Source organism: Asterias amurensis, chromosome 4 (genome assembly GCF_032118995.1).
Source record: "Asterias amurensis chromosome 4, ASM3211899v1".
In the NCBI taxonomy this organism is placed as follows: Eukaryota; Metazoa; Echinodermata; class Asteroidea; order Forcipulatida; family Asteriidae; genus Asterias; species Asterias amurensis.
Window position 1 is genome coordinate 15,025,588 of NC_092651.1, and position 26,339 is coordinate 15,051,926.

At 38.5% G+C, this 26,339-nt stretch overlaps 1 protein-coding gene and 1 long non-coding RNA gene across 3 annotated transcripts in view; both read right to left on the reverse strand.

The window, feature by feature from the left end:
* Positions 1 to 2,847: 2,847 nt before the first annotated feature.
* Positions 2,848 to 5,683, reverse strand: LOC139936376 (uncharacterized). Its single transcript, XR_011785951.1, has 3 exons — positions 5,457 to 5,683; positions 4,927 to 5,000; positions 2,848 to 3,084 (listed from the first exon to the last, which is right to left on the reverse strand). It is a non-coding gene; the product is annotated as an uncharacterized lncRNA (long non-coding RNA).
* A 7,881-nt stretch (positions 5,684 to 13,564) lies between these two features.
* The window catches only part of LOC139936043 (rho GTPase-activating protein 6-like), a 155,719-nt gene continuing 142,944 nt past the window's right edge, over positions 13,565 to 26,339 (reverse strand). For both annotated transcript variants that reach the window (XM_071930755.1, XM_071930754.1), the window contains 2 exons: positions 26,139 to 26,236; positions 13,565 to 24,186 (listed from right to left, as the gene is read on the reverse strand). In XM_071930755.1, coding sequence (XP_071786856.1) covers positions 23,160 to 24,186; positions 26,139 to 26,236 — 1,125 coding nt within the window. In that variant the 3' untranslated portion in view covers positions 13,565 to 23,159. The remainder of the gene's footprint in view (positions 24,187 to 26,138; positions 26,237 to 26,339) is intronic.

Genomic DNA, 26,339 nt, shown 5'->3' on the forward strand with positions numbered 1-26,339 from the left:
AGAATGCAACATTTAAAAAAATTCATGACAAATGATTTTCGGTAAATTTAAACAATGCCAAAAATCTTGGGTTTTGAGGCTTGAACAGTTTGATGTTTGAAAATCAGTAGGATGAAAAGATTTTATGATGGACAGAGTGTGCTTTTGGAAAATTGAAGTGTTTGAAACACAAGACTCAAATATTCAACATCAGTGCAGTCAAAGGTTACGCAGAGGGCCAGCTCAGTTAGTTTACCCACGGTCTCAGTAAGTTTACCGAGTCAAATAAATCCAAGTGCGGACGGTCGGAAAGTTAACCCGTCGGAATGTTACCCAGCGTCATGGTTAAGTCACCCAAAATATTAATCCAACGTTAACACGGCTTTAGAAAGTATTGAGGGACTCAACATTCTGCTGAACAGAGATTGCAAAGTTACGAATTAGGACTAATACAAGTTTAATCAAAGTTTCATAAAATCACAAGGCTCATAAAAAGTGCATGTACCTCACAATGTCACGACAATCTATCCTGTAGAACCTTCACCGATGTGTTATTTTGTTGGCATGCTTTCATCGTCTGTGCTAGCAGCAGCCAACCCTGTTTAGCATGGCAACCTAAACGAAATCAATGCAAACATGATAATATAAATCCCATATTTGAAATAACTTGGTTGCCTGCCACACTTTGAAAAATACTTGACAAATGATTTTTGGTAAACTTTAAAATAGCCCAACATCTAAGTGTTTGAGTAACAACGTCATTTGAAACATAATTATAATGTGGTTAAAGATACTCTGTTAAGTCACTACCAATATGCAGGGACAGTTTGAGCATAGTGCTATTTAAAATTTACCCTGTGACCGACAAGACTAGGACTAGACAAGGACAGAACTAAACATGAGTTTGGAGCTTTCCACTCATGTTTGAAAATCAGTCGGATGAAAAATTTTGAGGGACTGGACAGAAATTGCTTTTGGAAAAATTAAGGGTTGGTAAAAACGTATACTTAATGAATTCCTTTTCGAATAGTACGAAGCATCCAACCAGTCTTCTCCTGATGGTTTGAGGCAGCTGTTCTCATTTGACCGTTTCTGTTCAATCTCTACCATCTTGAAAGCAAGGTGGTCGGCTTGGAGTGTTCTGACCCTCTTCAAGAGCCTCCTCGATCTGAAGTAATTCAAAAATAATAACATCAAGCATTTATAAAGCGTCATCTATTTATTTAGTGAAAGCAGAAATGTTTAAGACAGTTATTTATAAGTTTTTGAAATACAAGACTCAAATATTAAACATCATTTGCCCAACATGCCAGAGCATTACATAACACACAGGACCTTTAAGCCCCATCCAAAGGCAGAGCAATAATGGTAAAATGTCTTGGGACAAATTGCAATTTGATAGGTCTTTAGCAATAATACCCCGACTTGGAATGGTTTTGAGAAATTGCACAAAATTACTTTGGAAATGATTTGACAAGTAGAACATAACCTTGGAATTGATACGATAGATGGAGAATGATTGCCTCAGAAATTATTGGCACACTACAATGTAAAGTTGGCTTGGCTTCAATAGAGAACACAACATTGAGTTAATATAACAGCAGAAATTTGCAATGGCTGAAAAAAATGCCTACCCTTTGAAGCTTGGCAACATAATGATTTAGGTAGATCTCCGATGAGTGAATTTGGGTTCCAAGAAGAACCAGTGGGCTCAATGTTTCAGACAGTACACTCCATCTGTAGACTGCTTGACTCAAACTCTTGCTCATACGAGAGAATGTTGATGGAGCAGGAAGGGCCTGGTGAGAAGTCTATGGTTCTAAATAACTTGACTTCGGATATACAAGACCCTAAGTCTGGGGGAGACAGGTGATGAACAGACTAGGTTCCTAATCAGATTGACTTCAGGTATAGAAGACCCTAAGTCCGAGGGGGGACTGGTTTATTGCTTGGGACAGTGAGTTGGCTCTTCAATCGGTGAATAATCTGAAGAAGAAAATAAAGACACACAACATAAATCATTTTATCAAAAGTCAGCAGGCAGGCAATATTGCATGTCTGTAATTAAACAATAACTACAGCCATACAATGTCATCATGAAATATCGAGAGATTGTACAAGGTTGCTCTGAAAATGACTTGAGAAGTTCAACATGAACTAGGTATGGTTTCAAGAGATGCCATAAAACTGGACAACAGGAGTCTGGACAAAATATCAAAGGCATCACATTATCAAGTGAGAATACAAATTTCAGAATACCAAAAGTCATTTGGTTGGTAAGTTTACAACACATAGATAATTTATAGAGAACAAACAATCTTTGGGTTGTGAACTTGTAGCAAGTTGAAACTTTATTCAGCTTAGCAAGTTTTTGAGGGACTCAACATTCTGCTTATCGGAGATGGCACAGTTGTGGCTGAGAAATAATACAAGTTCAATAAAAGTTTCATAAAATCACAAGGTTCATAAAATATGCATATACCTCAATGATGTCACAGCAATCTATCTTGTAGAACCTTCACCGATGTTCTTTCGTAGGCATGTTTTCATCATCTACGCTTTCTAGCAGCAGCCAACCCTGTCTAAGGACAGCCAGCATGGCAGCCTAAATGAAATCAAAGCATACATGATATTAAAATCCTACACTTGACAAATGATTTTTGGTAAATTTAAAGACAGCCCAACATCTAAGTTTTTGAGGAACAACACAACACAACACAACACATCACAATAAAGTTGGTGAACAATTCAAACAAGGTCAAGCCTAATATTAAAGGGTCTGTATACTCTTGGTTTGAGAAAATGTAAGCAGCTCATGAACAGTTTGATGTCTGAAAATCAGTAGGATGAACAATTTTGAGGAGTAAAGACAGAATGTGCTTTTGGAAAAATGAATGGTTGATACAAAAAGAATACTTAACAATTTCTTTGAGGGCAGTACGAAGCATCCAACTAGTGTTCTCATGATGGTTTGAGGCCGTGTCTTTTTGGAGATTTTAGATGTCGTGTTCATATCTGCTGTCCTCATTAGACAGTTTCCGTTCAATCTCTACTGTCTTGAAAGTAAGAAGTTGGTCTGCTTGAGTGTTCGTTTACTTCCTTGATCTGAAGTAGAAGAAAAATAATAAATTCAAATAAATTCAAGGAAATCAGATGGAAATCTTATCCACTTAGTTACTGAGAGCCATAATGTTTAAGACAGTTATGCCAAGTTGTTGAAATACAAGACCCATGTATACAACATCATTTGTCAAACATCCCAGAAACACCAAGGCAAACCATTCTCACCATGGTATAATCAAAACTAATAAGTACAGCAGCTTTTGATAGTTTAATCCATTTTTGTGAAAACATTGCAATTTGAAGAAGTACAATTATGGAAAAAGAAATAATTTTTTTTTATATCAAATTTTAATAAGAAAAGCATTACTGCAGTGACACTTCTTAGATTGTGTTTTCCTGTATAAATTTGCTCCCGAGTTTCAGAGAATCTAAAAACTGCGACGACCTTTTGAATCGAAATTTTCACAGGTTAATTCTTGTTGTATACAACTAAATTTATAAAGTATTAAAACAATCAAAAGTTTCCAAGTGCACAATGCTTTTAAGCTTCAAAACTTTTCTGACTACATTTGTAAAATCTTTATAAAGAATCAGCTTTGGTTCTTCAATTTATCAGGACGAGGCCTTAGAAATTATTGGTACAGTACTCTGAAAGTTGGTTTGACTTCGAGAAAGAACACACTAATGAGTAAAAAGAGTAGTAACATTTCCATAAGAAATTTGCAATGGCTCAACAACATGCCTACTGTCCGAAGCATGATTTCTGGTTCTGAGAAGAACCGATGAACTGGAAGTTCCAGAATATTAATTTTTGGTTTTTACCCATAAACACCGATGTGTGTAGCACTGTATACTCAGTACTTTCCCGAGCCCTGTGAAAACAAATCACAGGCATTTTTACTCGGGTGGGATTCGAACCCACGACCTTTGCAATTCTAGAGCAGTGTCATACCAACTAGACGACCGAGATGGCAGTTCCAGACTTCATAATCCGTTCATCAGGAGACTGCTCAACTCAAACTCTTGCCCATAAGAGAGATGGTAGTTAACGATGCATGTTGGAGCAGGATGGGCGTGGTGAGAAGTCTATGGTCATAAATTAATTGACTTGGGTATAGAAGACCCTATAAGTCTTGAGAAGACTGGTGATGAAGAGACCAGGTTCCTAATCAAATTGACTTTGGGTATAGAAGACCCTAAGTCTGGGGGAGACTGGTGATGAAGAGACTAGGTTCCTAATCAAATTGACTTCGGATATAGAAGAGCCCAAGTCTTGGGGAGACTTGTGATGAAGAGACTAGGTTCCTAATCAAATTGTTTTCGGGTATAGAAGACCCTAAGTCTTGGGGAGACAGGTGATGAAGAGACTAGGTTCCTAATCAAACTCACTTCCGGTATAGAAGACCCTAAGTCTGTGGGGAGACTGGTGATGAAGAGACTAGGTTCCTAATCAAACTGACTTCGGGTATAGAAGACCCTAAGTCTTGGGGGAGACTGGTGATGAAGAGACTAGGTTCCTAATCAAATTGACCTTGGGTATAGAAGACCCCAAGTCTGGGGGAGACTTGTGATGAAGAAACTAGGTACCTAATCAAGTTGACTTCGGGTACAGAAGACCCTAAGTCTGGGGGAGACTGGTGATGAAGAGACTAGGTTCCTAATCAAATTGACTTTGGGTATAGAAGACCCCAAGTTTGGGGAGAGACTGCTGATAAAGAGACTAGGTTCCTTATCAAATTGACTTCGCATATAGAAGACCCGAAGTCTGGGGGAGACTGGTGATGAAGAGACTAGGTTCCTAATCAAATTGACTTCGGGTATAGAAGACCCTAAGTCTTGGGGGAGACAGGTGATTGAAGAGACTAGGTTCCTAATCAAACTCACTTCCAGTATAGAAGACCCAAGTCTGTGGGGAGACTGGTGTATTGCTTGGGACAATGAGTTGGCAGATAAATAATCTGAAGAAGGAACAAAAGACACACAACAATAATAAATTAATAAATTTAGCAATGTTGCATGACTGTAATTAAACAATAATTACAGCAAGTAGGATGTGAAACTTTGCATGAAAGCTTTCTCCAGAACACGATCAGAGCATGCTAATCGAAACGACAGGGAAAAACTTGATATATCGAGTACACTCGATAATGAATTTTCTATATATCGGTTATTAGAAAAAACTGACATCAACGGACATTGTGTCAGAGTACCAAAAGTCATTTGGTGGGGAAGCTTTTGAAACGCTGGACAACACATTGATAATTTCAAGAGATCGCACACCATTGGGTCGTGAACTTGTAGCGAATTGAGCATTTATTCTCTGCTTATCAGAGATGGCACAGTTGTGTATGAGGAATAATACAAGTTCAATAAAAGTTTCATAAAATTACAAGGCTCATAAAATGTGCATTTACCTCAATGATGTCACAGCAATCTATCTTGTAGAACATTCACCAATGTTCTTCTGTTGGCATGTTTTCATCATCTACGCTTTCTAGCAGCAGCCAACCATGTCTAAGCACAGCCAGCATGGCAACCTACATGAAATCAAAGCATACATGACAACATAAATCCCTTAATAAAAATCACTTGGTTCCACATTGAGAAATTTACTTGACAAACGATAAGCCCATATAACACAATCAACCTTGTCAACAATCCAACCAAAAGTCAAGCCAAACGTTAAAGGGTCTGTTTACATTTGGTTTGAGAAAATTAAGCAGCTCGTCAATAATTTGATGTTTGAAAATCAGTTGAGGTGGAAATATTTGAGGGACAGGACAGAATGTGCTTTTGGAAAATTAAAGTATACTAAAAGGAACATTACAGAATTGGTCTTTGCTAACAAAAAAGTTACTTTATGTAATCCACCATAATATACATAAACTGACAAACCTGTGGGAAGTTTGAGATCGATCGGCCATCTGGGTCACGAGAGAATAGTGAAAATCTGATTACAAATTTTGCATTGCATCGATGCCAAAATAAAAATGAATAAAACGCTCACTGAGCAATAAACTCCAAACGCGAAGTTTGCTTATTTATTTCTAATCAAATATGACATTTCAGACAGAAATATTTCAAGGGATTTTTTTAACTATCATTGTCATTAGACCGTATTAGTTTTATTTAAATCTTTGATCTTTGCGATTTTTGTTTCTTACCAATTCTGTAACGTTCCTTTTACGATTTCTTTGAGGGCAGTACAAAGCATCCATCAGTGTTCTCATAATGGTTTGAGGCAGTTGTCTTGATGGGGACTCTAGACGTTGTGTTTACCACTGCTGTCCTCATAAGACAGTTTCAAATTTAGTAGATATGGGATAAAACTTCAAGACTTACCCATTGATGATAGTTACATTCATATGGATGAACAACCGTAGTTGGAGTGAAGCATTTAGTTCCTTTATAACACATCCTTTACAGTCACATGGACAGCCTGCAGTGAGTTTCTAGACATGTTCCAAGTTGTTAGACTTTCATCATCTGTGCAGGCAGCAGCCAACTCTGTCAAAGAAACAAACAGCATATATAGCAACAGGGACAGAAATATGCCTACATGACATTAACAGCCACATTAATAACAATTGCAAGATCGGTAAGTTTTATAAAGGCAGTCAACAAAACAATACCACTTTTTGAGAGTTAAAAAACATTAGCTTAGCAAGTTTGGGGAAAATGTAATACATTGGCTTTTGAGAGTTGGGCTGGCAATGTGATACAGTTTGCGAGTTGGAGAAAAATAATTTGTTTCCTTTTTATTATTTATTCTCTTCGCACCTTGCACCGTCGACCAATGGCGCCACCAACGCACCATCCAGGCCTCGACCTCTACAGCGGCCACCAGCGGCCATTGCCGCGATGCCCCAGCCAATTGCCGTGAAGCCCTTTTAAAAATCACGTACCTTACGGCCACTTGGCCGTCGTGCCCTTTTCCATTGATTCCATAACAATATTTATTCAAAAAAGTTATTTAATGTTAACATTGTGACCCATTTAATTTATATGGAGGTAAAGTTCGGAACGTACGATCCCGCACACTAGTTTTTCACAATGCTGCTTCTGTGCAAAAAAAAATGTGTCGAGAATGTGGCATGGTAACCATATCAAACGTAGTTGAGCTGTTTACTACTAAAAACGCAGCACCAGACTACTCCAATGTATGAACTCGCTACAAGTCCCTACACTAAATTACGCATTTTCGCACTGATTTTGTCCATTGAGATCTGTATTTGTAGCGGATGGGGCGGGGGAGGCGCGCGGCCGGGGGCTGGATACAGTCTATGTTTTTCCCCTGGCTATTTCGCTTGTGTCCAAGGCTTTTACTGGATTAATGTTTGTGACCCACCACTACCAGTGATCTGCCTGCCTTGCAACTTTGTATTTCATTGCCAAACACATGTTTGTGTACACACAACAAGCATGGAATTGTAAAACGTCAAACGGCAGAGCCCTAATTTTGGCAATCATCATACTTCATCAAGTTCATTATTGATTAATCAGCATGCCATCCCACAAAAGATGCAAAAATAAGCAGGAAGGCGAAAGGGCTAGAGTGGTAGCAAAGTGCCAACTTTAGAAGCATTTTTTAATTAGGTACGTTTGTTTACTTTTTTATAGTAATTATTTAGCGCAGTCTAGCATGGCATAAACGCCGGCATGCACGATACAACTTACAAGTTTAGCTAAATGCTAAATCAGTGGAAAGTATTTTAACATAATCATCAACAAATAAAGGTTTGAAAGTGGCCTTGCCCCTCTGAAGCTAAAGGTTGAGGCCTGACCATCCCAGTTTAGCTTCCTACGTGAGCTGTGTAGGGATTAAATTACTCAAGACTCAATAGGCTGTCTTTGAATAATGGGCCATTACATGCATGGAGAACATTTGTGTTTGAAGACTATAGGCCTAAAGAATTGTATTTATTAATCTTTATTGAAGAAAGACTTGTCACGTACCAATGTTTATTTCCCGTCTGTTGTCTGTACGATTTCAGAATTACTCGGTGATGGAGCTGATACTTTGTATTTTATTATAATCAAAAAAATGTTTTAATTTATTAAATTGTTTAATTTGTTAAAAAAAAATTCTTGTAAATAATAATTCACACAAGTGTTTGCAACCAATAAAAATATCCAGAGTTATTTACCACACTAACTGTTTGCTTTAACTTGTACTGACTAATCATGGTTGATCTTTTTTTAAGCATTTGTATTGTATGTTTGCATAACGTTGTTAGGAAAAGTTTCCGTATGGCGCCACCACTTTTTCATTCGAAATAAAATAATATAGTATCTAATTTACCTGATTGACATATCCCTTTTTGTAAAAATGAGTGAAAAAGTGGTGGCGCCATACGGAAAGTTATCCCGTTGTTATTATAGATTGGTTAATTTGTGTAAACAATAACGAATGAGTAATAACAGTAATATTACAACTTGAAACAGGTCAAAGACAAGTTGTAAACGATCTTTGGAAAAAATACATTAAAGAAAGACAGTGCCATTGTATTTCCACTGGGCAAAAAAATGTGTGCATAGAAAAATAAATCCAGGAGGTTTTATAAATAAAAATAAAAATCGACTTGAGATTTAAAAAGTAAGAACATGAATCAGCTATTGAACCTAGTGTATGAATGCAATTATTGCTCAGCTAGCTTTGCAATTTAACAGATCAGACTTACCCCAGAGATGCAAACACTACTGTAGTCCGAAAAAAGGAGTAAGCAGCCATCGCGATGTTTCAAACAAACTCTATCGAACGAACGAACGAACGACGTGCACCTACTGCAGGCAGAAAATGCAGAGAAAAAGATCGTCACAGTGAATGTTTGCCACTGCATCCCTCACACGTGACCAATATGGAACCAATATCTACTAAAGCAACTGTAGAATGTATGCGGTATAAGGAGCCCTGTGCGTGACGTCATAGTAGGCAAATCCTGGGTGCAATGATGGTTATGGGATCTTAATAAATAAAACCATAGAGCAAGGACTAAAACACACAAGAAGTTTCTCTCCCAAATTAAAGGATTGGGGTACTTTTTGTATCACAAAACACAATGTCCGCAGATTTACATTCAACTTGCACTAATTGACGATAGTGATTAGTGATAGAAGGCTCCCCTTAAAATATCACTTACTGAGGTGCTGTAGTTTTTGAGAAATTAGTAAAAAAATGTTTTACATGCTTAAATAATTAATCTCACTGAGGCAAAAATTATTTGTGTGACTTGTTTTAGTATTTTCTCAAAAACTGCAGCACCTCAGTGAGTAACATTTTAAGAGAGATTTCTACCATAATTATCTTAATACTACGTAAACAACAAAAAGTACCCAGACAAAACAATAATTATTATTTTTTTATAGCTTTTTATCAGCAGAAATGTTTGATAGTCGTTTGGCCAGGCACACTATTTAATGCCTTGCTAGAACGCTAAGTGACTGAACAAACAATTGCAGTGTGAAATTTCAGAAAGTACAACAATTGCTTGGGAACAATATTTAAAGACAATGGACACTAATGGTAATTGTCAAAGACTAGTCTTCACAGTTGCTGATCTCAACATATGCATAAAATAACAAAACTGTGAACATTTGAGCTCAATCGGTCGTAGAAAGTGCGCGATATTAAAGAAACACAAAAACCTTGTCCCACCATGGTCACACGAAGTTGTGTGCTTCCAGATGCTTGACTACGAGACCTCAAATTCTAAATCTCAGGTCTTGAAATAAAACTTGTGGAAAATTACTTCTTTCTCGAAAACTATGTCACTTCAGAGGGAGCTGTTTCTCACAATGTTTTATACTGTCAACCTCTCCCCATTACTCCTAATCATAAAAGGTTTTGTAATAATTGTTTTGAGTAATTACCAATAGTGTCCAATGCCTTTAAGGATCCAAAAAACGTAATAGGTGGTATAACATTGGCTTTTGGGATACAGATTGAGAGTTGAACAAAATCAATATGTCGGCAAGTCTTTGAGAACTGGGGCAACATGCGTTGGAAAAACTAAAGATTACATTATCCGCCTTCGAAACATTTGGAAATATCAGTACATTGGCTAAAGTTTGAAAAATAGACATGAGACTAACACTCACAAAACATAGCACAACATCGGTAATAAATTGAACATTAAAAAGTTTTAGATTGGTAGGTCTGTGAGTGACAGGATACAAATGAGCAAACAATCATAACAGGGGGGAAAAAAACAAGTTGCAATTTGTTTTTTAAAGATTTACTTTGGTCAATTCACAGACATCACAACACTGGCTTCACAGAACAATTCATCAGTTAATTAAAAACTCTTCAGGGTTGGCAATTCTGAGGAACTTATCGATTTGTGCAGAACCCAGATACAATTAACAGAGAAAGCACAACATCCATTCTTAGAAAATTTTAAGTTGAGTTGGAAATAAAATGAACTCAGTAAGTTTTGATAGACTGGGCAACACGTTTTGGAATGTAAATAGATGGTGTATATCATTTGTTTTTGAGAGTTGGACTGGCACTTGGGTACAGTTTGATAGTTAAAAAAAATCATTAGTTTGGTAAGTCTCTGATGAGTGGCACAAGATGCATGGGAACATAAATATTTATACATCCACTTGTGAACAACTGAGTACTGAAATATCGTACATTGGCAACAATTAAAGAAATAAACATCATGAGCCTCGAGAAACATCAACCAAATAGCGCATCGTCTGATGCCCTTGGCTAGGTTTGTCTGTTTTTGGTAGAGTAATTTTTTTTTGCTGTTTTTGTGTAAAGAGCCTTAAGGCAATAAGCCTCAGATAATGTTTTTTTCCTTTTTTTGTGGGGGGGGGGGGGGTTCTTGTATATTTTTCTCTATTTTGGTTTATCTAATTTCATTGTCTTTTCGGAGAAGTTTTCGTATGGCGCCACCACTTTTTCATTAAATATGCAATAATATAGTCTCTAATTTACCTCAATGAGATATCCGTATGGCGCCACCACTTTTTCATTCAATATGAAATTATATAGTATCTAATTATCTAATACGGAAAGTTATCTGTCTTTTCTCCCGTTGTTTTGTTTGTATTTTGGACATGTTTTTATCGGAATAAAATCAATCAATCATTCAATCAGGACAATTAAGAAAATTATTACGTTGGCAAGTCTTTGAGGAATGGCACAACATGCTTGGAGAAAATAGAGGATAACTTTCCATATGGCACCACCACTTTTTCACTAATTTTTACAAAAAGGGATAGCTCATTGAGGTCAATGAGATACTGTATTATTTCATTTTGAATGAAAAAGTGGTGGCACCATACGGAAACTTTCCCAAAATAAATATTACAACATCTACTTGTACAAAATTTGAGAGCTGAAATATTGGCACAGTGGCAACAGATAGTGTAATTAATAGACTATGAGCTCTCCAAACATCAACCAAAACAGCACAACATAATATGAGCATTGAGTAGACCCAGTGACTGGGGCGCTAGATTTCTTTTTTCGAAATTTTGACATTATCGGTCATCTAGCTCATGTTTTAGGTTAGCAGATTTAATAATTAGCACAAAAATTAACTTACGGTTGTTTGGGTGAGCCTCTTAACTGTATGCAGCAACAGTGGCACTGAACTGAAGGAAACACTAATAACTCTAAACACTAGAAAAATAACATTGCCTCAAGAAGGAAATACTTGGTAAAACCATGGAGGTAAAACCAAAATCACACCGCTGAAAATGAAGCCTCGGTGGAAGACCCGGTTTATTCACACACACTCAACTACCTCGATCCCCCGCTCGCTCGATCCCCCACCGAGCTGAAGCTAGCCGCGTTTCTGAACCCAATTTCTGGCCCGATTTTCGTAACCGAGGATAGAACCCATGCAGTTAAAGGCGGTGGAATTTTGACCACCCATCCTTTAAAATTTTAACGAATTTCGTTAGTAGTATGCCTATGTGAGTAAGGGTGATTTGATTCACAATTGTGAAAGAAAATATCAGTGAGCAATCTTAAAAGGAAGAATTGCATCATTTGGTTGCATAATAAAAAACTAGTTATTAGCCGCCACAATTAAGACCTCATCATCGCATGCATACAGACCATTAAAAAAAAATCTGCTAAAAAACTTGCACTCACACCGAGTAAATGTACCCTTGATGTTGCATAAAAGACAAACATTTATAGATAATCTGATAGACCATACCTCTGGGCAGACTTCGTGTTGGAGGAAGCTCAATTGGTCCACAAATTAAGACATAATTAGCCACTACAATACACGCAGTGCTGATACACGTTACATGGGAAGTGCAGCCGGTAGAAAAATGGGTCGAGAAGGGTCGAAGGGGTACTGGTCTCTTCGGCACCGGCGAGAAGGGTCGAAGGGGTACTGGTCACTTCGGCACCTGGTGCCGGTGTCGAAGGGCCGTGCATAATACCATGGCCGATACTGGGGAACAAACACAGGGGCATAGTCTGTGCACCACTCCATATGTACTAAAATCTTCAGTGCATGTCAATGAGAGGACCATGCAGACCGTGATAAGGTGGGGGCAACGGATTTGGCTAAAATTAGCTGGGTTGTAGCATCCTACCTCCATGGTTGTAGCATGGACGTCATGGTTGTAGGATGGTCATAGCATGGTCATAGGTAGCCTTGAGGCTGTATAGAATTTTAGGCAAATCCGACCTCCCCAACAGATTTTGATGATTTTGGATTCCAAAACTCAAATGCTTGCTGTTGAACTGTGTTATTAATGCCGCCAATGTCCAGGAGTCAATTTCAAAAAGAGTTGGGACCTGTCCTAACATAAGACTAGTCCTAGGAGATACACAAATTGCATGGATATTCCTAAGTTAAGACTAGTCCTAACTCTTTGTGAAATCCACCCCAGGGTCTTAAAAATAAGGTTGTATCGGGACCTTAATAAGAATACCCCAAGTTTTCGTCATAGTTATGACAATATTTAAGTCACTGTAGAGTCATTAGTGCAGGTCTTTGGTATGTGGAGTTACTTTTGAAGTATGATACCTATTCTTTTATAGCACCGTGTTATGGTACACAAGCTGGTGAGTTGGCGCAATATGCTGCCAATCAAACCCAAACTCCGGGGCGAACCCCTTTCTTTTCTATAAGTGCACTGGGTTCTTTAACCTGCGTTACAAAACACACGGGACCAACGGCTTTACGTCCCATCCGAAGGATAAAGCAATGGTTAAGTGTCTTGCTTAAGGACACAAGTGTCACAACTGGGACTCGAACACACTCTCCTGATCAGAAACACAAAAGTTTGAATCCAGTGCTCTTAATCGCACAGCCACGTCCCTTCCATGAAAGGCACACTGGAGACCCTTCATATCCCAACATATGCATCAAATAAAAAATCTCCCCCACCCTCCTGGTATCTGGGTTCTACCATCCTGTCACGGCCCCCACCCCCCCAGGGGCCCCATCCCCGCAACCTAAACCTTTCAGCAGACAACAAAAATGAAGAAGAATAGTCAGTTTTTCTTTCTTTTAGATATGAGATGACATTAATTTATTATGACTTCTTAACTGCTGTACAGACAAGTCACAGCTACTAATTTTCACAAGCTCCAGTGCTGCAATATAACTCAGTATTAGACCTTAAACAACAAGAGTGTACAAGTTGACATGTTATGATATTTAGATATTCATAAATAATCTCATTAAACGCCTCTTGGTGGGGCTGATGGGCATGGCTAAAGCCTAGTTCATACTTCTTGCCAATGCCAAGCAAATTTTGACACCACAGGGCTGTTTTCACAGTGAGTATATCAAAATAGTTGAACACAGCTCAATTGTTGCTAACTATTTGTTGCTAATTTGTGATGTCAAAATTCTTAGCGCATTCACATTCGCAGGAATTCAGAACCATCCAGGCTAAAGGAAAAAATCTCTTTTAGAAAATGCTGATTATTTGTTTATTACCATTTGTTGGGTTTTAATAAGATATCTGTGTACATATTGGCGAGATATACAGTAATTTACTCTTGAGTAGAAAACTATCTGATCAGGGACTCTCTGATTGAATGAGGTCCTTGGTCAGATTTTCTTCTAAACAGTACCAAGGAAATAAGTAAAAATAAAACCATGGAAATGATATAAATTTAGAACTTTTCCACAGAAACCAGTTATTCGATGAGAGCCATGCGATATACATACAACACTATCAATTTAGGACAGTTACCTTCCAAAGCAATGGGAGACTTTTAAGACGCTGGCGGCAGCAGACAACGTTTCTGTTTTGCAGTTATTATCATGCTCAGTATTGGCAAGCATAGGTATGAGCATGTGCACTGCAGGCAAGTACTATTAAAAAAGGACCGTCCAAAAGTCTCCCATTGGTCACATACAACTCATACTACTTTTTTGTCCCAAACTTTCCGGCTCGCATTTGAAAAAAAAAAAAAAAAACAGAAATCCCCCAAACTATGACTTTTCTTTTGAGAGTGAACATCTGTTCTTTCATATCATGGCAGTTTAATTTTGAATTACAAAACTTCTGACCTAATAACTATGTATGACCTGGGAGTGATCACATAGAGCTGCTTAGCCTCATGTACACTGCTAAGCAAAAATAAGTGGGTATCAATAATAAACAAGTTTGCCTGTGGAGTTCTTTTTCAGCACGGAATCAGAAAGTACCAAGAATACAGTGCTTAGGACACTTCAGCGCAGGGGGTTCACAACCAAAATAAAAAGATGGTTTTCACTTAGGAGTATGCCAGAAGCAGTTAACCCAAATCTGCTTAGAAACATTGTCTTTAATGTATAAACTACTGCCTACCACTGTGAATACAGAACAGACCTCTTGAATTGATGTAATCCTAGTGACATCTTTAAAGGCAGTGGACACTATTGGTAATTACTCAAAATAATTATTACCATAAAACCTCACTTGGTAACGAGTAATGGGGAGAGGTTGATAGTATAAAACAATGTGGGAAACGGCTCCCTCTGAAGTGGCATAGTTTTCGAGAAAGAAGTAGTTTTCCACGAATTTGATTTCGAGACCTCAAGTTTAGAATTTGAGGTCTCGAAATCTAGCATCTAAAAGCACACAACTTCTTGTGACAGGGGTGTTTTTTTCTTTCATAGTTATCTCGCAACTCCGACGACCAATCGAGCTCAAATTTTAACAGGTTTGTTATTTTATGTATATGTTGATATACACCAAGTGAGAAGACTGGTCTTTGAAAATTACCAATAGTGTCCACTGGCTTTAAAGTAAGCCTGTCTGACTAGTGTGACTAGTGTCAAAGATGTGACTATTTGAGGCACGACTAGTCGAGAAGTAAATTTCACTAGTCGCCCAGGCCTACTTAGATAATTCAAAACAATGGAATTACCCTATTCGGAGTTGCAACTGCGCATGTCTGTTACTGGCGACAACGCGCTTTGTTTATCTCCCGTGACCTTGTGACAATACCAGCGGGTATTGTCAAAAGGTCACGGGAGAGCAACAAATTGCGTTGTCAGCAGTAACGGACATGCGCAGCTGCAACTCCGAACAGGCTTGTTAGACTACTTTATATGTGTATGTGTAGTGATACACCTATGGACACCTTGCATATCAGTGTCACACATACAAACAGCGCCCTCACTGAGGCAAAAAGAGACAGCTCATTGGACGATAGCTGTTCTTGGTACAAATAACATGCACCTCACTCTCTTAATGTAAAAGAATGAATTTCAATCTCTAGTCCGAGTAGTGGCAATTTTGCTCTTTTGAGAGTAAATGTCAATCCGTGTTACTCTTTTTGAGAGAAATTGGAATGAAGGTCACTCAAATTGAGTTAAAAGTACCAATCTTTCACTTTAAAAAGAGTTGTCCTCAATATGGCTCTGTGAAAGAGTGGTACGTGGGGGACAAAATGAGTAGTGTTTCACTCTCATGCATATATGCAAGGGGTCTATTTAGCAACCTTCTTTTGACCTCAGTTTTGTTTTGCCATAAAAGCTATCAAAAGCCTCGAAGGTCTTTCACTTCCATACAATAACTACATAACGTACGGCACAGAGGAAAAATTCTACCCAGTGATGTTAACAAATAATGGGAGCCTTTAGGGATACTAGGTGGACCTTTTGGAATACTAGGTGGCACCAGACTTATTGGGTAAATCCATTGTCTCAGAAACTTGTGTATGCTCAGAAGTTCTGTAAAGCGACATTAGTTATGTCTAGGGCAATCTAGTATTATTCCACAGTCTCCCATCTTGAAACTAACTTTACTCTTAGGTGAACAGCTAAAACTCTACCAGATTTCCATTAGTTTGGCTGTGTTTGTTATTATAAAAATCATAAATTGTACACACCCTAAAAATTGAGACAAACTTTGCAGAGTTGGTAAAAAGGAGTGCACAGTCCTACTGAGTGAAATCAAAGTCTGCATTTCACTGAAAAACTAGTGAAACATTATGCAACAATCTACTATAAATACTAATAAAAGCACTTCTTAAAAATTAAAACACAATACCCGTTTGTTTAGGGGGGAACTTAAAGTGAGCAAAAATATTTATACATAATTTCTCTTAATATGTAGTTTGAGTGAATAAAATCCTTCTCTGAGCAACTTAAAGTACCAAGCTGATCACAGAAACCCGTCATAAAACAGGTGTTTTGTTTTTACAAAAAAAGTCCTGATAAAATTATACAAAAAGAATCAATGATTGATAAAACCGTATGTAGATGAAGATACAAACAATGTGAGTCTTTCATTTCCTGGGCCCAATCTCATAGAACTGCTCAAGCAGAAAATGAAACAGTTTTCTGCTGAGCAGAAATGAGCAGGATACCAGTGACAAGTTGTACTTATGACATGGTAATCTGGCTTGTAACCTTATTCTTGTAAGCATAAAATTTGTTGTGCTTAGCTACTTTTTGGGCATAAGCAGCTCTATGAAATTGGACCTTGGCCTTTGCCTGGTTTCCCGTCAAAATGTCACCATAGAAGTTTCAGTTTCTGAATGGGAGTACAGTTCTTTTTGCAAAATGGTAGTCTGGTGACAGACACCCATGTTCATAGGGTGCGTTCAATTAGCTTCCCTGGGTTGACCCCAGTCTGCCCCCAGTGTGTTTGAATAGCTTTGACGTCATTCCAGGGGCACACCCCGGTCAGCCCCAAGTGCCCTGCTTGTGGAGTGGGTCACTTGGGGGCTGGCCAGAGGTGCCTGACGTTACCACGAAAGGGCGAGTGATCATTCGATTAGCTTTTGTCATGGGCTCACCCGAATGAGCACCGCATGGTCAACACAGGGAAGCTAATCGAACGCACCCAATATATTACTTGACTGTCATGTCTCCCTATCACACACTATCATGCATACAAGAACCATTAAAGGCAAATTATACTTTTGGTATTTAGAACCAGTTGATTGTTTTAATATAAATGTAGACAACATATGCAATAAATTAACTGGTTAAAAGATTGATTTCAAAAGGTGGTAACAATTTTGAGATATAGCCGGAAGGGTTTATGTTCATGTAGGCAGAACATTCTTTAATTGGAACACACAATCAAAGAAGTGTTTCATGCAGAGACGCTTTTCAGATTTACAAGTTTTGAGGGAGTTGTTTCAAAAGCTTGGTCAACAGCACTTAAGAGCTGTTGATATTATAAAACATTTTTTGGAAAAGACACCCTTCCAAGAATTGGAGCTTAAAGCCATCATACACTTTCGGTAAACAGTATTGTCCAAGTCCCACACTTCCTGTATCACAACTTATATATAAAACAACAACCCTGTGAAAATTTAGGCTCAATCGGTCATCGGAGTCGGGAGAAAATAACCGGAAAACCCACTTTTGTTTCCGCGCGTTTTGCCGTGTCATGACATGTGTTTAAAATAAATCCGTAATTCTCGCTAACGAGAATTTATATTGTTTTACCGTTTTCTCAAAAAGTAAAGCATTTCATGGACTAATATTTCAAGAGCAGTCTTTCAACATTACCTTCTGTAAACCCTGTAAATTATTTGTAAATCTGTGAACTTTTTTTTTTTTTTCTGTACCGAAAGGGTCCAATGGCTTTAAGAGAAAGTGGTAGCTTTTCACCTGCAAATTTGAATCTGAGAAGGCCTTACTCAGGCATTTGAATCTGAGAAAGGTCTAAGGTATGTAGCCTTACTCAGGCATTTGAAAACACACAATTCTGTTCAACAAAGGAATGTTTTCTTTGTTATTTTCCAGCAATCTCAATGACCACTTGAGCCCAAATTTATACAGGTTTGTTACTAAGTGCGTAAATTGGGATACACCAAGTGAGGACACTAGTCCTTGACAATGAGCAAAAGTATACCCTGCCTTTAAGTGGACATACATGTAGTCTTCACTTCAATGTTGAAAGACAATGTCTGAAACTTCATGAACAGTGAAAATTACCACCCCCCCCCCCCAACAACAAAAGAACCAGCGAAGGAAAAATCTCCACCTATTTCATGAAATTAATGTTGAATTTCGCATCCCACCCGAGTAATATGCCTGTGATTTACAGAATTCGAGTAAAGTACTGAATACACAGTGCTAACACACATGGATGTAATGGTAGAACCAACATAAGTATTGATTGTCTCTCATTAAATACAATTAAAACTTCTGTGTTACACAAATATAATTAAAAGTGACTGTTTGACCGGCAAACTCAAAATTGTTCCTGCAGGTAAAATAGAAGTACATTTCAGCGCGCTAAACAATGTGAATATCTCACATAAGTACTGTTTTACTACTTGGCATGACCGCTAACCCTGAAGTTTTAAAAAGGAAGTGAAATTTATCATTTTACGTTATGAAAGTGACTTTTTTTCTTCTACATTGATAAGAAAATGCTTTATAATCCAACATGAAATGCTCTGTGCTGAAAATTCACCAAAAGAGTACTGACTTTGTAAGCAGCTAAAGATTGTTAACAATAATCCATTGTTGCAATTAGCCAACGCATATTTTATAAGGTCCAAATGTGTTGAATTACCATGTGCTAAAGCTGCCAAGCACATGATCAAACTGTGATCAGCTGTGATCAAACTAGAAAGCATGTTTTCTTTAAAGTTGTGTTGTTCCTCATTTTACCTTTTTTTTTTTTTTAATATAAATATTTGTCGTAAGAGATCTTAGCATCTGGTGAACTCTTCCCTTTTCATTTTTGTTTGCTTCAGCCACCTTGACATTGCAACAGAGCACCTGTGTCATGCCCATCACTCAAATCAAATAACTTGACTCATTCACAATCGATACCTCTACCCCTACGACGGGGGCAGGCAGCCATGAATTGTTGCACACATGACACGTATACACTGTTCATGTTCGAAGGCAAAATAACAAAAACATGTTAAGCATCCCCGACTGCTTCCTTTTCAGAGGCTGCCTCTTTTTTTTTCCTTTTTCTTTTTACGAATTGAGGATACATTTTAACGATCTAAGACGAAAAAAGTAAGTTTTAAAAAATTGCCAAGCTGGTTGGTTTAAAAATGTGCCGGACGCAATTTAGAGAAAAATATTTTTAAAAAGGCCTTCCTCCTTCCTTTTGTCATAAATGCAGGACGCTTAACGTGTTATTTTTTGTATTTGGCCTAACCATATTCAGATTGCACAAGGAGATAAAGAGACTGATGGTAGAGGATGGGGGGGGGGGGGAGTTACATGATGAGCTTTATATTGCAGGTTTATCTTAGAACATAATGAAGCAGTTCAGGTCTCCAGCTTTACACTGCACTGGCTGTGGAGCGTGATTATGCACAACAAAAATTTGCAGCACCGCTGCATGTCTACGCTTATACATCATAGAGCTGTGATGGAATATGCAATTCCTGAAATTATCAACACCCAAAGCTGTGACATTACCACCCCTTGGTAATTGGCTTGGACCACAGTCAAAACAATCACACTTATTCAGTGATTTATTTTTCACAGGAACTTCTGTTTTTGCACAACAGTAAGACAAGACCAGCACTGCCTCTGAATTTAAAGGTGTACAGTGAATGTTTTTCGGTGTTTTCTTATTATTGATATTTTTCCTAAGCATTTGACTCATGATTTCTGGTTTATGGAAGTTGTTAGAAGAAGTGGCTTTAAAAATCGTGTAAAATCTTTTCATACCTTGCTACATTTTACAACCATGCTAAATTTTAGCAAGAGACCCCTGTTAAATTGCTGTCGTGTGAACAACACTTTAGGTTGACTGTGTGTTTTGTGCTCAGCTCCACGATGTACACTCGTTTGACTTTTGGCAACCATGGTTAATACATACAACATCATCAGTTAAAGAAACTTGCATTTATCTAAACTTCTGTACAGCTAGTCACATATTGTGTATATCCTACAATTACATTTTAAAACACATTTTCGTAAACAGGTACACTTTACATTATTTCATATGAACAATAATACTGAGTTACTGTTCTGCATTTAAGATAATATATCTATAATTTTTTTTATATAATAATATGTAATAATTTATACAAAGATAATATAAACAGACTTTGTAACCAACGGTGACTTTATTACCCATATGTAGGTAACAGTGTTACAAGTAATGTAATGTTAGTCACGGTCAGTGTCATAGACTGTCACTGTCACAGGTTCATTTCATTTAGATATATATAACATTTTGAGGTATTATTTTTTTCTCAAGCTCGTTTGAAGCCCAATACCATGGCTCTATTTACTTTTATGCAGGAATGAAGTGACTGAAGAAAAGACGTGCCTGTAGGAAAGCTCACTTTCAATAGTAATTTTGTTTTTACATTGCTTTCTTTCATACTTTTCATTTATTTTTAACTCTGTCTAGCACAGAAGAATTTCAATCCTTTGATGAGCTTTTAGTGTCTCAACCAATAGCAACTGCCAGCATATAACTTGTTTGCCAGAATATTGTGATTTTACCAGAAATAACGCTGCATTAAGCAATGAGCCATTAATGATATTGAGCCCCAGTGTATTTGTTCTCAATCATGGTTTACAAGAAGCACCTTGGCTGATGTCTGGACACCAACCAACCTCACCATAGTGGTGTCTTGGAAACTGATTGGAGTGAGCGGATGTAAAACTGACTGAAATCTTGCGGTCTGTGAGAACAACGTTCAATGATAGTGCTGTAATCACAAGTGGTTATTTGAAACATTCAGAGGCTGGGCCAGTGAGCGCCAGTGCAATGCTAGGTGGCAGCAGACTTACCAGGTAATTTCTTTGTTCTTGGTAATGGGCACATGCTCAGAACTACGTAAACAACGGAAATTTACCTGGTTAGTCTGCTGCCAACTAGCAATCTTAAGTCTCCCATTGGTCCTAATGTTACAGACACATATTCAGTAGTGTTTTGCAACCTCAAGATTGGTCATACTTGGTACCCTCGTGTTTTGGGTATTTCAAAACTTGCCCTACACTATGCAGCAAATGCTGATAGCGGCTTGATAGGTTGCACACTGGCCCAATGAACCCAAACTAAGTGTTCTAAAAGGCAGACAAGTTACAAGTTCTTGCACCTCTCTTCAGTCAACTACACATTTTGCTCAATCCATACCTTGGCTAATACACATTTTGACTGATAGTTAAAAACATTTAACAACAGGGTCTAAGTGTGTGAAATAACAGGTTTTTAATTTCCTTTTAAGAGAACATTTAGTGGTTGCCAAAATTGGATTCAAGAATTATGTTTGAGAAACAAATCTCAAGTTAAGTTCACACTCCAAGTCACTGGAGACTTCAAAAAGAGGTAGACTTTTTCGGCAACTCAAATTTGTTGCTGCCTAAAACCTCTGTTTGTGTAAGAGGACCGATTGTTTCACACTTTTTTTCTGGACAACCATTTTCATTTTTCCAACTTTGTTTTCTCTTCTTCAAAATGAAGCTCACAAAAACTCCTAGAAATGACTCCCTCGCTTGGCCATTTATAATTACACAATAATTTAAATTTGAAGATTGGCATCGGCAGTCGTGGCGACTGCTTCCCATTTTTTTACAACATCAACGATGCTTACCATAAAACAGCAAGAATCAGGTACAAAGATGTTTCAGGTGATGAAGCTGCTTAGCGACAACTTTCTCTGCTAAGCAATAAGCTATCTTGGAAACTGGTCGAAAAGCAGTACAAAGGCAGTACGACTCAGTTGCCCGTTTCTGCTTAGTGGATTTGTGCGCTTTATGCTATTCAAGTCCTGGCAGAACTTCCATCCTCAGTGTGATACTTTACTAATGGTAAAGTATTTCTATACAAATGGTGCAGAAATATAATTTATGTTTGAAAACATCACAGTGTAAATATTACAATATACAAATACTGAAACATGAATCACATCCCAACGGAGTGAATCCAAAAATGTGAAAGAGGTGAATTTGAAGTTACCGATATTTCGGTCAGAGATTTATAATCGAAAACAGAAAGAACGTTACCATGAGGTTATTTTGTACCTCAAGTGGAACCAGCAAGGGAACAAACATCAAAGGTTTTTGCCGAGGCAACTTGAGCAAATTGACTAGGCGTTTGTCTCTCACAATCCTGGAAAGATATATGTTAGACTTTGCACTGTCCTCAAAGTTAGCCTCCAATTAAGCATTTCTGCCTTGCTTGGTTTGAGGACATCATTCAAGGCAAGACCTTTTTTTCTTGTTAATGCTCTGAACAGCATTGCTTATGTCAAGAAATTAACCCTGCTCTCACTTTAACTCAAGAGAAGTTCGAAATCGGCTTTGCGATAATGGGCAATATCTGATGTGTTTCAAGGTTTGAAATGGTTTTGTCTGGGAAGTAGTTGATCGATATATACAAAAAACTCTCAAAATGAAAAAAAACCCTTTAGTTTTTTACTTGATTTCCCCTCATGGTTTTCACAATTGAAAGAATTTGTGATTGGACCTCCATTTTCGTTAAATATTGGCTGAAAGGCGTGCAACCCCTTCTTATAATCAACCAGTCAAACAAATTGGTTTGATCAAATTATGCTGGCTGAAATGTAAAAAGACAGATTTTTTTCATCTTCGTCCAAGTCTGTCTGTGTCAGCCTTAAAGGCCAGCGTCTCAATTCCTTTTAGTCAACACATAGTGTCGCATTAAAAAAACAGTAGTTTCCGTCAGATGTGTCAATTGGAAAGATAGTTTTTTTATTATCAATCTCTTCTCGTCTCTCGTCCTCAAACTAATGTCTCCTGGCCTTCCTTTGTTTTCCACTTGCCTTGCCATTGATCGCCGACTTTCTCTGGGCTGGTTGGACTTGTCGGACTTGTCGCTTTCTCCACAGGTAAATCCATATCAAAGTCTTCCTCCATGGCAGCAATTGGTACTTTGGCAATCCTCAGTTGCGGAGACTTTGGTGACGCGCGCCGTTGTATACAGGGGGAGATTGCACATGGCCGGGTCGGCCTGTTGCCGTCCGAGACACTCTGTGTCCTTCTGCCGTCAACAGGCAGCCATATTTGCTCCGACGCATCATCGTTAACCTTCCAAGGAGTCGGTAAGAGATCCGATGCATGCTTGCGTACCGTTCTAGGACTCCTCGACTGATAGGAAAGATCTAAATTCGGGGAGAGGGTTCCGCCACCTCCCTCCATGTTTGCCGGCGAGCTAAATTGTCTCTCGGGTGGGTGGCCTACGAGGGGGGAAACCGGGCCGGATATACGGCGAGGCGAGTGCGGCGACAGCGGGGAGAACACCTGTTTCTCGTTGGAGATTCCGCGAGTGAGTCTCGTCGGTGGGGATATCGTTGAGGAAGATGAGGAGTCCGTCCCCCACTGTGAGTTCTCGTCTAGATTCTCACTGCTGTGTCGCCCTCGTTTGTTCTTGGCACCTGTTATGACAACGCTGCCCCTTTCCGGCTGCGACGGCACTGGGGTGCTCAGCCGGTCCTCACAACCTGTCCGTGCAATTTTTGGGCTGCTCGGGAAGCGGCTGTCGATGATTGGTGCCGCTCGAGGCAAAGACATAGACTTCTGTTTAGACTGCAGCATCTGTTCCCTGCTCATTTGACTTGGTTCCTCGTTGAACTCTGATGACTTATTCCGGCATGTGTAGAGATCATCTGGAGAGCTGAATAGTCGTTGTTCATGTCCATGGAGGGCATGGAATGGCATGAGGATTTCCTCTGGTGTGCATGGGGGTGAGGAGCTATGGGAGCCCCCATCGTCAACGAAGCTGGACTCCATCTCACCTGGCTCAATACACCTGGTGTGGTAGAAATACAAATCATAATCAGTAAGGGTTGTTTCCCACAGTACTTAAAGCCCTCCTTATACTTCCTGCCAATGCCAAAGCAAAGCAAATTTTGAAGTCATAGGGCTGTTTTTGCAGCGAATGTTTCACAGGAGTTGAGCACAAGTCAACTTATGCGAATTGTTTGTTGCGAATTTGTGACGTCAAAATTTCATATCATATTCGCATTTGCATTCGCAGGAAGTATGAACCAGGGTTCAGTATATCCCTTTTTGAATCTGTAGCAGGTCGCATGGAATAAAATTGTAAAGCAATCAAATATCAAAAACTCTTTCCTAAAATTATTGCTCTGAACAGCTGAAAGTTCCCGCAAGACTCAGAAAGGAAGCATTGTTTTATAACTATGCTACTTTGAAGAGCATGAGTCAAACCCATCAGCCATTATCGCAAATGTAAGGACTATTCAATCATGGGGTTACTGCAAGCCTTACTCCATTTAATCAAACCTGTAGGTGGTGGTTACTCAATGATATTGGTCTTTTAGCAGTTTTCTTGGCCCTGAAAAGAGCTATAACTGACAGCTTCAACAGAGTTGTTGTGACATGTTGTGGGCGGGCGGTTTTGAGTACCAACTCAAGCGTTGGTGTTTCTGATCAGCTGAGTGTGGGTTTGAGTCCCTAATATGACACTTGTGTCCTTGAGCATGATACTTTACCATAACTGCTTTGCTCTTTAGATATGACAATAAAGCTGTAGGTCGTGTGTACTAAGATTGGTGGTGCACATACAAGAAAATTTAATTTCAAAAGGTGGTAGCGTTTTTTTAAGATATTGCTACAAATGTCCGTATGGTCAGAATGATCCATAATTGGAAAGCACAAACATAGAAACGTTTCATACAGCAATGATTCTCAGTGTGAAATGTTTTGAATCTCCCTCTCTAAAACCACATTCCTTTGGAACAAAGTAAGTTTTTATGGCATTTATTTTTGGAGTAATTACCAAAGGTAAACCCTCCCTCACAGCATTTGTTAAGAGGATAAGAACGTTTCATACAGAAATGATTCTCAGTGTGAAATGTGTTGAATCTCCCTCTCTAGAACCACATTCCTTTGAAGGGAATTGTTTCTCAAAACGCAATACATTATCAACAGCTGCAGGGCTTCTTACCAAGTTAGTATTTATGGTAATTCATGTAATTACCAAAGGTAAACCCTCCCTCAAAGCTTTTTTTAAAGGCATTGGACACTATTGGTAATTGTCAAAGACTAGCCTTCAAAGTTGGTGTATCTCAACATATGCATAAAATAACAAACCTGTGAAAATTTGAGCTCAATCGGTCATCAAAGTTGCGAGATAATAATGAAAGAAAAATAACCCTTGTCACACGAAGTTGTGTGCATTTAGATGGTTGATTTCGAGACCTCAAGTTCTAAATCTGAGGTCTCGAAATCAAATTCGTGGAAAATAACTTCTTTCTCGAAAACTATGGCACTTCAGAGGGAGCCGTTTCTTACAATGTTTTATACCATCAACCTCTCCCCATTACTAGTCACCAAGAAAGGTTTTATGCCAAAAATTATTTTGAGTAATTACCAATAGTGTCCACTGCCTTTAAGAAGATAATAATTTCAGCAACAGATAATAATTTCAGGAAACTTTCATAAGCAAATACTTAGAGAGGTTTGCTGTAACACTTTGTAAAAATCTCTATTTGAAAAGTGTTGGTTCTAAAAAGAATCGGTGGTTAACGACTCAATGTTTGAATCAGTATGCTCTGATCCTCTTCATGAGAATGCTGGACTTTGTTGCTGGATGCTGCCCAAGTACTTGGCTCAGTGGAGCGCGAAGTGATAACAAATACATAATATGGCATTCTGGATGAATCTGCTCAGAAATATTTGTCCATCCTCAACAGTTGTGTATGCAATGCATTGAGCTCTGTGCATGACAATGGTTCTTACCCGAGTGCTACTGCCCTCTTTGTCAGAAGATAGTCCAGGGCTTCAGGATCTGTTTCGTAGGCAATCCTCAAAACACTATCCTGGATTTCTGCAGGCACCTTCACGGGGAAAACAGGATTTCAAAATTGATCATTGATAACAACCAAATAAATACAGCTTATTGCAGGATCAGTAATTTTGAACCTTTTACATAAATTGGTT